The 19,633-nt window shown below is 42.8% G+C and overlaps 1 protein-coding gene across 1 annotated transcript in view; it reads right to left on the bottom strand.

The window, feature by feature from the left end:
- Window positions 1-19,633, bottom strand: part of gpr155a (G protein-coupled receptor 155a) — a 130,856-nt gene that overhangs the window by 61,334 nt on the left and 49,889 nt on the right. The window contains exons 7-9 of the mRNA XM_084314870.1: window positions 4,060-4,143; window positions 3,551-3,671; window positions 2,605-2,692 (exon numbers count right to left, since the gene is read on the bottom strand). Of these exons, the coding sequence (XP_084170996.1) occupies window positions 2,605-2,692; window positions 3,551-3,671; window positions 4,060-4,143 (293 nt within the window). The remainder of the gene's footprint in view (window positions 1-2,604; window positions 2,693-3,550; window positions 3,672-4,059; window positions 4,144-19,633) is intronic.

The following is a 19,633-nucleotide window of genomic DNA, read 5'->3' as shown; positions in this document are numbered from 1 at the left end:
TAGCCGGGGTGGGGTAACTGTACATTGGATTATCCACGAAACCTTACTTGGAGTTGGTCCCAAGAAGAGGGTCTCGTGAATTATTGGGTTAGGACATTTACTGTACATTGGAGGGGGTTGGGTTTCTCCATAAGGCCCCGTTGTACTAGTTTAAGGCAGCAGCTTGCACAGGTCCGGGGCAACTTAGTCACATGACTCAGTTGGTATTGCTGATTGGCTCGAACCCGGTATGTTTGTATACAGAGAAAAGGTCTATAGAACCCGGAGAGTCTCTCTTTACATTGAACCAACTAAGACATTTAAGGATTAACCTCTTCCACCCGTGGAATATTTTCTGAAAATCCACCTAAAATATATACCTAGGTAAATGGAATATTGCTCCACTTCTACAAGGTCCATTTGCATATTCTTGGTATCTAGGGACATCTATGGACCTCAGGGAATGTATTCAGTGTCATAAATATTGTCTATTACTAGGCTTGCTTAAATTGTGATGAAACAAAGAATATGAATTATGATTTTTCTTTGCATCTTTGACAGTGAATAACACCATGCTAATAATGACCAAACATTAAAAACCGCCACTGATCTCGTTCAGTACCTTCTTGAGATCATGTGTACAAAAATTCTAAGAAAATGAATAAAGGAAAGATGATTAAACAGAAGGTTCTGTAGATACAGTACTGAATTCTCCCATCCGGACCAATGCAATTTGAAATATTATTATAGAATATAGAATAGGAGGCTTATAAATGACCTTATTATAGCCAATTCGCACATTTATATATATATATATATATTATATTATCTTTCAAATGCCTGAGTTCAATTTGGATTTAGTATCACCAGGCGTGCATGAGAACAGATAATGAAATCTACTGTAATGTACAGTATATTTTTTATTTTTATCAGGGTGGCACCATTTTGAAACTATTTTCAAGTCTAATTGTTGCTGAATGCTAACAATAGGGAAAAGAAACTAACTGCGTTTTCAAATTTGTCAAAAACTTTACTTTTTGTGGCTTATTATCCCGAATAATAACAGTTATTGAAATAATTCAAACATAACTCTGAACCTTGAACCCCATAAAATCTTCCAGGAAGTGTAGTTCTGAAAAATCTACAGCTAGCGATGTCTATTACAAAATGGCCGCAAAAAGTCTACAATTCCCATGGTTCAAAAATATCCAAAATGGTCGCCCTCGCAACTAGACTAGACCAAATCGAAAAGTTAAATCTATCTAATGACACTTTTAACCTATTGCTAAACTAATGTATTGATGATAATATACATTCTACATGCTGTTGGAACATGTTAGTGATGTTAATAGTTGAATACATTTGAATAAAAAATCGCTACTTTTATACAACATATAAAAAAATATTGATTTATGACCAGATGTCATTTGCGGTCCGCCGATGGACCGCACGGGGGGAACAGGTTAAAGTATTTGTTTAACCTTTTTCATTCACTGTTTACTGACACTGTAGGAGTTCCTTTGCCAACAGAAGACCGGTATTTTGAGCTACAGGTACAAATAAATACAATGATTTTTTTATTATATATGTTACAACCACAGCCAGCCAGGGCCTCTCTCTCTCACCTGCCTGGCTGCAGGCCTCCACGCCCTAATATGGGCAGCTTCCTGTCCCTTCTTCCACACGCTGTCTCCATAGATCAACCTGCACACCTGAGGCTCATCAGATCATCACCAGACCTGGATATGAGACCTGCGTTCCTGCCACTCCTCGTCCGAGTGTTGCTTCACCTACCGTGGTACTAGGACTCAAACATAATGCTTCCACTGTCTCTGAACCTGCCTTGTCCTAACCTTGCTCTCTCTGTGTGTAGGATGGCATACCCCCGGTCTACCCCCCACCCATGGACGTCACCAGTCTGGACCTAGCTTGGGATCACATGGAGTGACCTTCTTTTGTACATTTCAGTCATTCAACCCTGTAAAGCCTGGTACCTCATTAAATATCCTAAACCGCCTCATTCTCCTCTGCCTTGTATTCTGCTCTTGGGTTCCAAACCAGACGCCACCCTAACAATATATATATATATATACAAATCTTCCATGTATAGAAGATGTACTGTATGTGTCCATGTATCCATATACCCCATTTTATTTTTTTAAGTTTGTACTCATTGTCATTTGTATATTGTATATTTTGTACAGTATTTAGACTTTACATTTACATTTAGTCATTTAGCTGACGCTTTTACCCAAAGCGACTTACAAGTTCTGTACGACAAGTCATCAGGAAGGGCACAACTCTATCAGCTGAGTAACAATGTTCATCAAAGTGTTGAGTGCTACAGTGTAGGTTAGTATATTAGGACATGACAATAAGGTTAGTTAGGGTTAGATTATTTTATTAATTTTTTTTATTCATTTCAGATAATGGATAATGGTTACTTTATTCCTTTTACTTTCTTACTGTATGAAGCACATTCTCAGCGGGCTCTGCGAGCATTTCACTGTAATGTACAGTACTTTACACGTGACAAATGAAACACAACTTGAACTTGCACTAGAGACCAGTTTGGTGTTATTTCCTCGTCTGTTTCCCCGTTAGCGGTCGTCTGGACTGACTCACCCCCAGCCCACGATCACCAAGATGCAGGGTCCCAGTTTCAGTTCCTCGTTCCTCCTCCTCAGTAACAGGAGGGAGAGGACGATTAAACCTGAAACCACAAACAACAGAATATATATCATAGTTAGCTGGTGATCTATTTTTACAAATACTTAAATCTATAGTAGGACACAGAACACATGTCTTATATATCTTCCTGTACATTTACATTTTACTATAGGTATACCTTCCTGGATATTTTTACATTTTACTATACACACACACACACACACGCACGCACACACACACACACACACACACACACACGCACGCACGCACGCACGCATGCACGCACGCACGCACGCACGCACGCACGCACACACACACATGCACACACACACACACACACGCACGCACACACACACACACGCACACACACACACACACACGCACACACACACACATGCACACACACACACACACACAGACACACACACACACACACACACACACACACACACACACACACACACACACACACACACACACACACACACACACACACCATCCCACAGACACACACTGCCACTTTACTTTACTTAACTCACTGCCACTTTATTTAATTTTACTATGTACTACTGCAGCTAGGAAATATTTCCACTAAGTTCTTTTAAGCTCTTTTTATTTCATTCATTTCATTTTAGCTACTGTTTATATTGTACAATACATAGTCCTGTATATAGTGTATTGTATATTGTGTCCTATAATAATAATAATAATGATTTGTAGGGCGTATATGTTACTTTTGTGTTTTATATTGTCTAGATTTTTTATATACACCGTGGGAATGGGGGGAACGAAATAAAAAAATTCTGTATGTCTTGTAGAAATGGAAAACTGACAATAAAGTTGACTTTGATACAGTAGGTACAGTAGGGGTCTGTGTGCATGAGAGGCACGAGAGGCCTACCTGGCCACAGATAAGAGCTGTAGAGGGAGACATAGAGCAGCGAGAAAATCAGGACCTGTCCGATGAAGCCGTCTTTTCTCACCACGAAGTTCCACAAGATCATCCCAATGCAGGTCAGAAACTGGAGGAGACCAAACATCAAGTAAACATCAATATATCATAATGATATTGCTCATAAAGCTTGGAAAGACGTCACAGTTTGATGTCTGGTATGACATCATCTATTTGTTATTTGTTAAAGACTCTGTTGAATAATTAATTAGTACTAATTCATATGTTATACACAGTTTATTCACTTGTGCATTGTATTACTATTGCACTTTACTGTTACATTTAAACTCTGGTTGGAGGCCAAACTTCTTTTTGTCGTACTATACTTGTGCTGTATGATGGCAATACATTTGAATCTAATCTAACCTAAACTAATCGAATCGAATCTAATCTAATCTAATATATTTGTTAAAGTCTCAATCATCATCAGGAGTTTGAAATGACTGTAATGTCCTCACCTGTGCCAAGAAGAGGTTGATCGTGAACAAGTGAGGTAATCTCTTGAATTTCTTACTCAGGAACATGACAGCTATTGTCCACACCTATAACCAACACAGACAGAATGCAATGCATTAGGAATGTGAATTATGAACGTTTATCGATGCGTGTAGTTCAAGGAATGCCAGGAACTGGGCGGCTGGGTGGCGCAGCGGACTAAGCGCTTGTCACCAACACGAGAGACACTGGTATCGAATCCGGCTGTCAGCGGTGCCTCCGGCTTGGCCGGCCGTCATACTGGCTCAATTGGCAGAGTCAGCGGGAGGGAAGCCGGTGGGGTGGTATTCTGGTAATTGTAAACAGAGACTCCTACAGGTCGGTCAGGGCGCCTGCACAGCGAGGAAGGGAGATGGTGAGGGTAGTGTGAGCCTCCCACACGTTACACCTCACCAATGAGAGTCTGCGCTGGCGAAAATAAGTGGCTGGCTGACTCTGCATGTATCGGAGGGGACATGTGATAGTATCTATCAACCCTCCCTAGACCGACAGTGGGGGGCACATGCGAGCAACAACCAGGAAGGGAAGGGGGGAATTGGCATGACTAAATTGGGATGGGAGAAAAACACAGAAAAACAGGAGAAAAAGTAAAAAAAATAAAAAAAAAAATAAGGAAGGAATGCCAGGAACTAATAATTTTTTTTTAATGTAAATATGCCACATTATACGAAGAGGTCAGTAAAAGGTCCCACTGGGTCAGTAAGTAATTTGTCAAGTCACTGGTTCAATCGAATAAGATAAGATATTCCTTTATTGATCCCGTTGGGGAAATTCAGGCATCATAGCTGCATGGGGGAGGGGGGGTAGAGGTATATGGGGGGGGGGGGTATAGGGGGGGGGGGGGTAGAGGTATGGGCAGGGTAATAGTAGAAAGACATAAATATAGGCAATAAAATTGTATCTGAATATAAAAATACGAGAAAAATAAACAGTAGATTGTTATAATGGGGGTTCACCGGGTTACGTCAGTCAGACCTTCACCTGCAGTGTCCTATGAGACACACCTACTTAGGTAGTATAATGAGTAACAGCTGTGTGTTGCACTTGACCTGTATTGCTTTTGACAGCGTGAAATAAACATCACAAAAGAACATTTGGACTGGACCTTTACATTATTACATTGGCGACGAGGATGAACTAAACAGCTTGGAGTTTTGGCCGAACGTTAGAAAAATTCTACTTTGTGGCTAACAAGATCACAAATGCAGGACAGAAGCGAGCCATATTCCTGAGTGCATGTGGAGGAAAAGTCTACGCTCTGCTGCACGATTTGTGTCTGCCGGGTAAGCCAGGAGATTCGGACTTGACGGGGCTATTGAAACTGTTGAGTGATCACTTCACGCCTAAACCCAGTGCCATTGTGGAGCGTTTTAAATTTCATTCGAAAACGAGACAGCAAGGACAGTCTGTGTCATCATTTGTAGCCGAGCTGAAGAGAATCACTGAACATTGTGGGTTTGGCGCTACGTTAAATGACATGATTCGAGACAGACTGGTGTGCGGGATAAATGACGATCGCATTCAAAGGCGTCTGTTAACAGAACCGGATGACAGACTCACGTTGGCCAGGGCTATTGAGTTGGCCATCACTATGGAAACAGCGGCTAAAGATATCGCGGAGCTGCAGCAAACGGGAGTGGAGGGACCCATTCATAAATTACAACTACAACCTGCAGCACCGGAGCGCAGACCACCGTCGGCAGGAATCGGATGTTACAGATGTGGAGGAAATCACGGGCCGGCGGATTGCCGATTCATAGATGCAGTTTGTCACAACTGCCAAAGACGCGGACATTTAGCTAGAAAATGCCGCAGCCCCCGGCAGGTCAGACAGCCCAGACAGAACCGGGGAAATGGACTGGGTGAAACCCACACAATGGAGTATGAAGAGGAGGATTATACACACAATCTGTATAATCTGGATGATGGAGAGAGAGTGGAGCCATACAGAGAGCAAGTGTCGGTGAATGGACATGACATTGACTTTGAAGTAGACACTGGTGCAGGTATGACTATTATGAGTGAGGAAACCTACACTAAGATGGGAGGGGGGCCACTCCATCAAACAAAAATAAAACTGTACACATACACCAGAGACAGAGTAGGAGTGTTAGGCAAGATGCACGCACAAGTCACCTACAAAGGGCAGACCAAGAAATTAGCATTGCTGGTGGTAAAAGGGGAGGGGCCTAATCCAGTGGAGGTTTCTCTATGACAACACGTGAAACACAAATTCACTCATAATTCATAATTATTATTAATTTACATAATATATACATTTATTTTATTTATATATATAAAAAAAATTGTTTTATTATTATTATTTTATATTTTTTTATTAGAAAAGTTTTCCTCTGTAAAAAAAAATGCCAGTGAATTTTTTCTTTTAAAAAAATGGCCAAAATTGACAGCTCTGAGCAGGCCTGCACTGCAGTAATGACTGCAGTAATTATTCGAGAAGAAAACTTCACAGGTGTGACCCAATGTTATATAAATAATAAATAACAGCCAATCGAAATAGGCTATTAACTTCGTCTAAGCACGGTCTGTGCAGTTAAACTCTTGCCATTGAATGGAGGATTGAATGATTGACATCCCTTGCCATCCAATACATGGAGGTTGAATATGATTGGCAGCCTTGCAAATCCAATCAGAGATCGCTGCATTGCAAAGTCAAAACGGGTCCATCTGCAGGTTAGGTTTAGCTCTGGCCAATCTCAAGTTTCTCAAGTTTCTTTATTAGTTGTCATACAGAAGTACAGAATACTTTTATACAAAATGTAACAGAAATAAGCATTTTGTATAAAAGTATTCTGTACTTCTGTATGACAACTAATAAAGAAACTTGAGAAACTTGAGATTGGCCAGAGCTAAACCTAACCTCCGACCCTGCAGATGGACCCATTTTGACTGTTTGAAAGAGCAAGGAAGTAGTTTAGTTGTTGTTTAGTAGAAGTAAGCTGTACAGCTATAACAAGTAAAGTCAGGCTAAATTAAACTTTGCGCCAACATTAGGACCGAAGTATAATCCAGCAACTGAGCAACATGAAGAAGTGGACTTATGCATCTGGATCAGAAAAAACGTTGTGGATGAAAAAGTAAGTAGGCTAGTGTTTGTAAAAGCTTGTATGCTAACAGTAGCTAGCCAGCTTAGCCTACATCACAATGATAATCACCAAGCTAACTTACTGTACACACTGTAGGGCTGGGCAATTAATCAAAACAGAATCGCGATATCGATTCATAGACCTATGCAATCTCATTTCTAAGTTATGACTATTTTTTTTTTTTTTTTTATTATTTTATCTGGGTTGAACATGATTTGTGGAACTCCCTCTGGTGTTGTGGTCGTGGTATTCACTGACCTTTGGGAAGTATTCCGACATGCACATGGGTATCTTAGTGGTGTAGTGTATCTTGTAGACCAGGCCCATTGCAAGTTGCTGTACTCTGTCGTCTACTCTAAGCCATCCTAGGTTGTCAAAGTGGGCAGGGGTGAGGTGGGTTTTAGGAGTAAGGTCAAGCAGTAGTCTGACCAGTTTGTTTTGTGATGTTTGTAATCTTGTTTTTAGTGCCTTTGAGGTGCTTTGGTACCATGAGGTGCAAGCATAGTCGTAGTACCCTTGAATGAGTGCTCCTGTTAGAGTCTTCAAGGTATTCTTGTTTACCAGAGAGGAGATCCGGTACAGGAATCTAGTTCGTTGGTTGACTTAGTTTTATTACATTGGATCCCATTTTGTCACAGGAATGATTTGCCTCTATAGGATGGAACCCAGGTAGGGAATTTCATCTTTCCTTTTAAGATAAGATAAGATATTCCTTTATTGATCCCCTTGGGGAAATTCAGGCATCATAGCAGCATGGGGGAAGGGGGGGGGTGGTACAGGTAGTGAAAACAACACAAGCAGTGTAAACAAATATATAGATATTAGATAGTCAATATAATTTACTATCTAACTAACTGAAATATATTTTCACAGTGTCACATAAGGTGCAGTATGCATAAGGTAGTGTTATAATTTACTATCTAACTAACTGAAATATACATTATTCATTATTCACAGTATCACAGTATCCACATAAGGTGCAGTATGCCTAAGGTAGTGTAAGTTGTCCTCCTTGGGTTCCTATAAGTCCCAGGTCGATGTCTGGCAGCAGTTGCTGCCCACTGTTGTGGAGCCTGATGGCCACTGGTATGAAGGACTGTCCGAGGCGGTTAGTTGAGTGTCGGGGGGGTATGAGTCTGTGGCTTCCTTGTCACCTTCACCTAATATGTTTTGATCTGGTCAGGTGCGCTGTCACCTAAAATGTTTTGATCTGATCAGGTGCGCTGTCACCTAAAATGTTTTGATCTGATCAGGTGCGCTGTCACCTAAAATGTTTTGATCTGATCAGGTGCGCTGTCACTTAATATGTTTTGATCTGGTCAGGTGCGCTGTCGCCTAATATGATTTCATCTGGTCAGGTGCGCTGTCACCTAATGTTAATATGTTTTCATCTGTGTCCACTGACCACTGACACACAGTGGGAGATGTTTTAAAAATATAATTTAATATATAATATAATATAATAATTTGTGCTTCACCTAAAAATTTGGTAAGCAGCCTCCACTGGCCTAATCTGATGGGGAGAAATTGGCTCAAAGCTATGCGGCTAGACTGGAGAGCCATTTTCAGACTACAGATAGGTCAGCAGCAGGAGTTAAATGCTCTGCTAGCACAACATGAGGATGTTTTTAAAGGCGAGCTGGGCACTTTAATAGGGGCTACAGCCAAGATATATGTGGACCCAGAAGCCAAGCCACGGTATTTTAAAGCCAGGCCATTACCCTATGCTCTCAAAGAGAAAGTAGAGACAGAGTTGGTCAGATTGGAGAGGGCAGGCATAATTGAGCCTGTGGATTTTTCAGAGTGGGCAGCTCCCATAGTGCCCATACTAAAACCAGACAAGACAACCCGAATATGTGGTGACTATAAAGTGACAGTGAATCCAGTGTCCAAGTTGGACAACTACCCTATTCCTAAAACAGAGGACTTGCTGGCGGTATTAGGGGGGGGACAGAAATTCACAAAATTGGACATGTCACAGGCCTATCAACAGCTCCCACTGAATGAAGAATCTAAGAAATTCACAACAATAAACACCCACCGGGGTCTGTTTCAGTACACCAGGCTACCCTATGGGGTGTCATCAGCACCAGGCATATTCCAGCGCACCATGGATAACCTACTACAAGGCCTTCCCCAGGTGGTGGTGAGAATAGATGATATTCTGGTGACCGGTGACGACGATGCCAGCCATCTATACAACTTAGAGGTAGTGCTGAAGAGACTCTCAGCTGCAGGACTGCGTCTGAGGAGAGACAAATGTGTGTTCATGGTACCAGAGGTGGTTTACCTGGGTTATCGAATTAACCACAAAGGGATTCAACCAGTGGCTGACAAGGTACAGGCCATTGTAAATGCCCCACAGCCGACTGACCAGACACAGTTAAAGTCTTTTCTGGGCATGCTAAACTATTATCACAAGTTCCTGCCAAATGTGTCGACCATATTGGAGCCACTACACAAGCTTTTGAGAAAAGAGATCCCATGGAGATGGGGAAAATGTCAGACCCAGGCATTTGAGGAGGCAAAAAAGTGCCTCCAGTCTGAAACATTATTAGTGCACTTTGATGAGACAAAGCCGCTCTACTTGGCTTGTGATGCATCACCTTATGGCGTCGGAGCAGTATTATCACACCGGTTTCCAGATGGCTCCGACAGGCCAATCGGATACATGTCCCGGTCACTGTCATCAGCAGAACGGGGCTATTCACAGCTAGAGAAAGAGGCGCTGTCTATCATTTTTGGTCTAAAGAAATTCCACCAGTATCTGTTTGGAAAACACTGCACTATTGCGACGGATCACAAACCACTACTAGGCCTTTTGGGAGAGAGTAAGGGCATCCCACAGCTTGCGGCAGCCAGAATGCAAAGATGGGCATTAATTTTAGCCGCCTATGAGTACACCTTGGAGTATAAGGAGGGCTCAAAAAACGGGAATGCAGACGCACTGAGCAGACTCCCACTGCCCATAAAGCCCGGAAATGTACCACAGGAGGAAGAGGTGGTGCTGCTTATGGAGCTTATGAATGGTACACCACTGCAGGTAAAAAACATCCGAGACTGGACTCGTCGGGACCCTATCCTGTCCAGGGTCCATCAGTGGTTGTTGCAGGGCTCCTGACCCTCACAGAGCACAGACCCAGAAATACAGCCTTACACGAGATGACAATATGAACTGAGTGTGGAGGACGGGTGCATCCTGTGGGGAAGTAGAGTGATAATACCACCACAAGGAAGACAGACTATGATCAGGGAGCTTCATGAGGCTCATCCAGGGGTCTCAAGAATGAAAACATTGGCCCGCAGTTATGTGTGGTGGCCAAACATGGATGCAGATTTAGAGTCAGCAGTGCGCAGCTGTCATTCGTGTCAGTTGAACCAAGCCGCCCCAGCAGCAGCACCTTTACACCCGTGGGAGTGGCCAGACCAACCTTGGATGAGGCTGCATGTGGATTTTTGTGGGCCAGTATATGGAAAGATGTTTCTAATAGTCATTGATGCCTATTCAAAGTGGATTGAGGCTCACCCAATGCAGTCTATTACTTCATCCATGACAGTGGAGAAATTGAGGAGAATGTTTGCCACCCATGGAATCCCAGCAGTCCTGGTTAGTGATAATGGACCAAGTCTGGTTAGTGCAGAGTTCAAACACTTCCTAAGAAAAAACGGCATAAAGCATGTGACAACAGCACCATACCATCCTTCTTCGAATGGCTGTGCTGAGCGTGCAGTGCGGGTGTTCAAGGAGGGCATCAAGAAGATGGGGGAGGGTAGTGTGGAGACAAAGCTATCCAGGTTCTTGTTTAAGTACCGATCAACCCCTCAGACCACAACCGGAGCTACGCCAGCTGAGCTACTCATGAACCGGAGAATCAGAACTCAGTTGGATCTAGTGCGTCCTTCACTAGCGAATAGAGTTGGACTAAATCAGGACAAACAAAAAGAGCAGCATGACAAGCATGTCAGGGACAGGATGTTCACAGAGTCTGACTCCGTCTATGTGAGAGGGTACTCAGGCCAGAAGTGGATTCCCGCAACACTCACAGAGAGGACCGGTCCAGTGTCTTGGAAGGTGACACAAAAGGACGGCAAGTTGGTGAGACGTCATCAGGATCAGATGCGTCCATGTTATGATCAAAACACCACGCCAGCAAGTCTACCGGAGAGCTTTTCACCACAAGAAGCAGTCCATCCAGGGTCAGAGACTCCTGCACCCGAGGCAGTCGTGTTGAGGCCTCCGGAACCTCCTGCACCCGAGGCAGTCGTGCTGAGGCCTCCGGAACCGGGTCCAGGAATAGGACGACGTTATCCAGGTAGAGTTAGGCAGGCACCCACTTATTTTAATGCAGGGATTAATAATCCCCTTGGGTGTCTGGAGGAGGGGCAGTCTACCCCCTACCTTGTAGCTGAGATTAAGCTTAAAAAATGTATACCAATGATATTTCAAGACTATGGGGGAAGGGATTGTTATAATGGGGGTTCACCGGGTTACGTCAGTCAGACCTTCACCTGCAGTGTCCTATGAGACACACCTACTTAGGTAGTATAATGAGTAACAGCTGTGTGTTGCACTTGACCTGTATTGCTTTTGACAGCGTGAAATAAACATCACAAAAGAACATTTGGACTGGACCTTTACATTATTACAGAGTAAACTATATTATTAACTCTGAATATAAACATATGAGAAAAATAAACAGTGTAAATAATATCATTAACTCTGAATATAAACATATGAGAAGAATAAACAGTGTAAACAAAGGTGCAGATGAGGGGGGGCTGTATGCCCTATCGGTTTCCCTCATTTACAGTCACGTCAAGTGTACATACAGAAATGAGCCAAAAGAAAAAGCATATAAAATCACAGCATATAAAATCATATCAATAAGACAACAAGACGAGACAAAAGTAAGGATAACAAATCAACTAAAACACGTACAACTTGATTGACAAAGGTTGGAGATCATGGTTTTAAACTCTGCAACAGAGGGGAGAATCTCAAGCTTCAAGGACAGTTGGAGTTCATTCCATTTGCATCATAGCAAAATGCAGATTTACCCTGTTCAGAGCAAACTAGAGGGACCTTAAGGACCAGCCAGTCACTAGAACGGGTTCCATAGGTTCCAAAATTACATTCCAATAATGAATGGAAGTATAAGTAGTATAGTGTAGTAGTAGTATAAGAAGGTAGCTTACCAATAATGGTGTAGTATAAGGAGGTAGCTTACCAATAATGATATAGTATAAGGAGGTAGCTTACCAATAATGATGTAGTATAAGGAGGTAGCTTACCAATAATGATGTAGTATAAGGAGGTAGCTTATCAATAATGATGTAGTATAAGGAGGTAGCTTACCAATAATGATGTAGTATAAGGAGGTAGCTTACCAATAATGATGTAGTATAAGGAGGTAGCTTACCAATAATGATGTAGTATAAGGAGGTAGCTTACCAATAATGATGTAGTATAAGGAGGTAGCTTACCAATAATGATGTAGTATAAGGAGGTAGCTTACCAATAATGATGTAGTATAAGGAGGTACCTTACCAATAATGATGTAGTATAAGGAGGTAGCTTACCAATAATGATGTAGTATAAGAAGGTAGCTTATCAATAATGATGTAGTATAAGGAGGTAGCTTATCAATAATGATGTAGTATAAGGGCTTGTGTCCACAGCGGACGTTTTATGAGTTGTCAGCTCCTTTCTGTCATTCATTTCTATGCTACAGACGCGACAGGCGTGCTCCTTTTCCCAGCTCCGCGCCTCGCGTTTTAGCGCTCTCGGCGGCAGCGTTTTTGGGCGGAGCGCTCCCAGCGCATAAAGTTCAAACTAGTTCAACTTTTGGAAAGGAGTGCACTCATCAAGGTAACTTTTTCCGACCGACCAATCAACATCAAGCAAGTGGGGGAGCCGCGGCAGTCGCGAGACTCAGGAAAATGCTCTGAGCTTTTTTTTTTTGCTTTTCAAAGCGGTCCGTCTTGAAAAAAACTTCCGCTATGGACACAAGCCCTAAGGAGGTAGCTTATCAATAATGATGTAGAATAAGGAGGTAGCTTACCAATAATGACGTAGTATAAGGAGGTAGCTTATCAATAATGATGTAGTATAAGGAGGTACCTTATCAATAATGATGTAGTATAAGGAGGTAGCTTACCAATAATGATGTAGTATAAGGAGGTAGCTTATCAATAATGATGTAGTATAAGGAGGTAGCATACCAGTAATGATGTAGTATAAGGAGGTAGCTTATCAATAATGATGTAGTATAAGGAGGTACCTTATCAATAATGATGTAGTATAAGGAGGTAGCTTACCAATAATGATGTAGTATAAGGAGGTAGCTTACCAGTAATGATGTAGTATAAGGAGGTAGTTTACCAATAATGATGTAGTATAAGGAGGTAGCTTACCACTAATGATGTAGTATAAGGAGGTAGCTTATCAATAATGATGTAGTATAAGGAGGTAGCTTATCAATAATGATCTAGTATAAGGAGGTAGCTTACCAATAATGATGTAGTATAAGGAGGTAGCTTACCAATAATGATGTAGTATAAGGAGGTAGCTTACCAATAATGATGTAGTATAAGGAGGTAGCTTACCAATAATGATGTAGTATAAGGAGGTATCTTGCCAGTAAGGGCCTTCAAAATGAACAAATACCAGTGTTTGTTGCGCCACTCCATCAGAGAGGACCAACCAACCTTCTCATAAAGAACACAGTGATGCGTGTCGTATCTATCATTTTTAATATTAATATTAAAATGAACAAGAGGAAACAAAATTTTACATATTTTTTCTTTTCTTTTTCGTAGCTTCCTGAAAGACTTGATGAAAGTGTGACTGAAAGAGGAAGCGAGATAATCATCACTTCCTCTGACATCCTGCTGCGACTAAACTGCTCAGCTACATGTTCCAGCCTGTCCCCTGTCCTCTGCCCCCTGTCCTCTGCCCCCTGTCCTCTGCCCCCTGTCCCCTGTCCTCTGTCACTGTCCTCTGCCCCCTGTCCTCTGTCCCCCTGTCCTCTGCCCCCTGTCCCCTGCCCTCTGTCCTCTGCCCCCTGTCCCCTGTCCCCTGCCCCCTGTCCCCTGTCCCCTGCCCCCTGCCCCCTGCCCCCTGCCCCCTGCCCCCTGCCCCCTGCCCCCTGTCCCCTGTCCTCTGTCCCCTGTCCCCTGTCCCCTATCCCCTGTCCCCTATCCCCCACAGATGTGATCTCTTGGGTAGGCTTGCCACGGTAGTCGGTGTCACCGGTGTTACTCATTACACACATTACATTTAGTTCATTTTAAATACCAGTGCCCACATTCATCAAATAATAAAATAACTATAATTTGTTAAATATTAAGCGTGTTATCAATACTTAGTCAGACAACATTATAGACTGAATGTGTCTGCGTGGACGGCAGAGCTATTTTATAGGTTTCTGTGCAGCAGAGTCGCAGTACAGAGTAGCTTAAGTTTCACTTTCACTGAGAGATGATGAATATGATGATGAAGATGATGAATAGTTTTATTTTCGGTCTTTGTTTACAGATAAATCAAAAACACACATGTGTGGACTTTCAAAAGGAAAAGAAAAAAGAAAAAATCACAAATGTACATATTCAAAGTAAGCTCACACACAAAATCCAAACTCAATGACCGAAAAAAGGAATAGGCTGAAGCACATGCTTATTTTTGCCTATCCTTTACAATTCTTAAAAACTAAATATACTTTAATATAAGAAAGAAAATTTTTAAATATGCTGCAAGATATACGTTTTTTTCTTTTTCTTTAAGAGAAAAAAGAAAAGAGAAAATAAATGTTTGATGTTTGAGAGTAGATTTAACTTTGCGTGAAGGCAAGAAAGGAGTCTCTAGACAACGCAACAGGTTACACAACGATGGCAGAGGATTTGGAAATATTTCAGATTAAACCCTGCAGCACATCAACTGGAGAGGAGCTCAGAGGACCAGTCCAGACCAGCGACAGCATGTTTGCGCTAAATAAGGCTGCAGTTACATTGATCCGTCAGGAAGGTATTACTGTCCGTTGGCTTATTTTATTATTTGAACATAACGTCAACTCTGTCTGTCCAACAAATGGATACTCGTCGTTGAAAATTAGACGTAGACGGACAGACACAGTGGATCAATGTAGCCGTATAACATAATAAATCAAAGTAAACAATTTACAGATATTTAGGGTCATTTTGTAAAATGTCTAGTGTCACCGGTAATACTGCAAGAATTTAAATGCAGCTGCCAGTTCAATGTCACTATGTGGTTTATTTTGCTAGTAGATTGTGAAATTGGTGTTAAATTTAGCTCTAAGTGGTATTAAAAAGGTCTTAACCCTTTCACTGCCGCACTACCACATGGTTAACCCTTTCACTGCGACAATACGGAAGGTTAACCCCTTCACTGCCACACGACAGCAGGTGATAGTAAAGGGTTAACCTTCTGTAGTGTGGTAGTGAAATGGTTAAAAGTCTTAAATGTAACTTGTTGACACCCGCAGATACCCTGTAAATAAAAATATATATGAGAAAAGTAAACAATGTAAACAAAAGTGCAGATGTCGGTTATATTATATGTTACACTTACAATAAATGTAGACAATAAAGAATTTGTATCTGAATATATATACTATGAGTAAGAGTAAACAGTATACACAAGGTGCAGTATACACAAGGTACCCTAACTGGCATGATATCTGAAAAAAAAAATCTGAAAAAAACTAAATTTATGATTTTTGGCAAACAAAAACTAGATGAAAATATAGTACTGACCATAGATGGAGCTGATATAGAGAGAGTTAGTGAATTTCGTTTTCTTGGTGTGATTATGGATGATAAATTAACATGGAAATCGCACATAGCACACGTTAAAAAAAAGATGTCCAAGAGTATTTTTGTTATGAATAAAGTAAAGGATGTGTTAGAGTATGAGGCAATGAGAACACTCTACTGCTCACTCATCTCACCTTATATCAGTTATTGTGTTGAAGTATGGGGGAATACTTATGGGACAAATATAAAACCATTATATATACTACAGAAGAGGGCTGTACGAATCACACATAAAGTGAGTTATCGAGAACACACAAATATATTATTTATTAAATCTAGAATAATTAAACTTGAAGACATGGTTAAGTTTCAAACAATGTTAATTATGTTTAGGGCAAGAAATAATACACTGCCAGAAAAACTACAAAATCTTTTTCATTTAGAAAGTGAGTTTAGTAGGAGAAAATACAATTTTAAACATCAGTTTGCACGTACCACACTTAAACAGATGTGTCCTTCAGTTATTGGTGTAAAGTTATGGAATTCTCTCCATAGCGAGCTTAAGGGATGTAACAGTGTTTATCAATTCAAAAAAATGTATAAAAAAAAAATATTTAGTCAGTATGAAAATCAAAATGTGATCTGAATAGTGAGATATTTAAAAAAAAATGTTTTTCTCTTTCTTTTCTTCTTTATTCTTTATCATTATTATTATTATTGAAATGTTTCTTGTTTAACTATGGATTGTGTTTCTTTTATAATGGTATAAATGATTATTTGTGTAAATAAGGTTATACGCCGACCATTAAGAAAATACATGTTAGTTTAGGAATAAGGGGCAGGTAACAATACGATTTATTCTTCTTCCTGCTCCTTTTGTCCATGGAATGGCTATTTATGATTTTTTTTTAATGAAGAAACTATGATTGTATTATTCCATGTGGCAAATAAAAACTCTGAACTGAACTGAACTGAATATATACGTACGTCATAAATTGTAGTCTGTATGGATTTGAGTCCCTGACTAGGAATGACTAGGCATTTAGCATTTTCTTTGCATTCTTTAATTTTGTACTTTAGGTTGTACTTTAGTTTGTATATTGTATTATTTTGTATAGTGTTTGGGTTTGGACTTTATTCTTTTTACCGTTTCACTGTATGAAGCACATTCTCAGGGGGGCTCATACAGACCCAAGCATTTCACTGTAATGTACTTTATACGTGACAAATAAAACAAAACTTGACACTTGAAACCGCATGGACTAATTTTCTGGGCAGCGTTCCCAGCAGCAGGTGGGGACAGCGGGAAAACAAGGTCATATTGAGCTATTGAAACGTTTTCCTGGAAGCATGTGATCTAATCTGGACCGAGGCCTTTTTTTTGGGGCAACGTCTATAAACACTAACCTGTCTCAACATTGTGTGTTTCCTCTTTAAACCCATCTGATGGGAATTTGTGTAATCTCTCTAGAGATATTCACAGATACCCTGTTATTGAATCCTCTTCAGGTGAGTCTAGTTTCACGTTCTCGGAGGAATAACACATGCAGAACTGGAGAACTGTTAGGAACGTCTGACAACCAAGTGTGTCTGACTCTTAACCCTTTCACTGCCACACTACAGACGGCTAACCTGTGTGACGGTCAACATTCTGAACCTTCCATGGGACAGGTCCAGTATGGGTCTGACACCCCCCTCCCCCCCCTCCTCGGCCAGGGCTGTCACTGCCGCGGACTCTGATAATAGAGTCTGCACCAAACCCAAAAACAGAGGGCGGGGGTGTGTAAACTGTAACACAAGCGCCACCCTCAGCGTTTTATCCATCCACACGACATATGGCTACCACTGCAGCCATACGTGGTCAAAATTCCAAAGCGCCCCCGCCGCCAACTGCCGCTGGTCCGCTAGGAATCGTAGATAGGTGGCCCGGTCCCTCCCGCTGTGCGTCGTCAACCCTGGTCTCGCCAACTGCGTGAGCAGGGTGTCCTGCGGAGCCGGGATATCACACCCTGACTCTACCAACGAGGCAATCGCACCCAAGGGGGGGACCCCGACAGAAGGGGCGGTCTGATACGGGGGGAGCGGCCATCACCCCTGGTGACATAGGCTCCCTCGCTGAGCATCTTCCCGGCTTAGCTTGCTGATGACAGCCTGATCTGCAGCTGGACATGCATGGTGTGTGGTCCCACACTGCCCGATAGGGTGGGTCTCTACACACCGTAGCCCTGTAGTGATATTACTACCACCAATTACGCGTGCCTGACTGACCACTGCGGGATCGGAAGTCCAGACGGGGGAGGCACTAACGTAATACCCGGCCTGGCGAGGGCGGGGCTGGGGGGAACCCACGCTGCGACCTCCTGGGCCTAGAGTTCCCCCTCTGACAAAATGTTTTAGATACAGGGAACCCTGCTCCGTCGACAGATACAACACCAGGCTCACCAAACACAGACACAGGACGTGTGGTGTGGGAGCCGCTTGACAGCACAGCATTCTCATAGACAGACGCAGGCCTAGCTAGCAACTGGGTGTCAGCCCCTGTCTCCATGAGAAGCGAAATGTGGGGCCACTTGCGCTTCACTGGAAGAACGCGGCCCGCAGCCAAAGGGGACAAATCAGAGCCCTGAGTCCCGTAGCGGAGTGGGGGGGAGTAACCGGAGAGCGTGCTAGACACAGCTAGATGGCAACGGTTTTTTAGGGTGTGCCCATCTAATATAGCCGATCCCTCGGGCCGCCGAGGCTGTCAGCCTTGTGATCACCTGTTTTCTTTGTGTCCAGGGTATCTCAGGTGGGGGAAACATGGCCGCTGGCCGGGGGCCTCACCGCAGCCGCTGGCGAGGCCGTGCTCTCACCTCTGGCTGCGCGGTGTGGGGCGGCGTGGGGCCCAGGTCAAATACCGCCTGCGCCTCCGTGGACAGACCAAGGTCCACCCGCGGAGAGGGGAGCCCTGAGGAGGAGACCCCTCCCCTCCTCAAGGGGAGATTGCTCCAACCAAGATGCCTGTGAACAACCGTTGACAGCATCCTAGCCCTCCCTGCGGTTATAGCTTGCGGCTGAGTAAAAAAACTGAATAACCTCAAAACCTTGCGCGATGGTTTGGACGTCGGCTGGCCCTAAGGCCCCACCACCCGACACCATTTTTGACAGAAAAGCAGCCAATTGAGCAATGTTGTTAGTTGCTGCTAAATTCTGTACCGCGGTGGTATAAGCTTCATCAGCCCACCAGCCACCTGCCGGGCCGACTCGCCTCTTGGCGTCGGCTGGGCGGGATACCGTTCCACCATGTCAGGGCAAAGGACCGATGCCACCTGCTCCACTAAGCACGGAACACCAGTGGCGGCTGCTGACCAAAGTCTATTACTAGTGAAGCACTGCTCCACTAGTAGGCATGCAACAACCTCCACTGCGGTGTGCACCCGTGACAGGATAAATGAATGAACGGAAACTCTATTAACATATTGCAGAATGGGCTAGCCCAATACACATAATTGTTAAGGGGATGCAGACCAGAGAAAACGATAGTCCTGTCTACATCAGGGTCCCCCATTTTCAATTCATAGATTCACAAAATGCACACCTGCCCTGAGCCCTGTCGTCAGCCCATCCACCCATGTAAAGGGTAAATAAGCCTCCGCTAAACCCCTAACATTAGACA

This window comes from Notolepis coatsorum (genome assembly GCF_963971535.1).
Source record: "Notolepis coatsorum genome assembly, chromosome: 5".
Taxonomy (NCBI): domain Eukaryota; kingdom Metazoa; phylum Chordata; class Actinopteri; order Aulopiformes; family Paralepididae; genus Notolepis; species Notolepis coatsorum.
The sequence above is the reverse complement of the archived record's forward strand: the minus strand, read 5'-3'. Positions and strand labels throughout refer to the sequence as shown.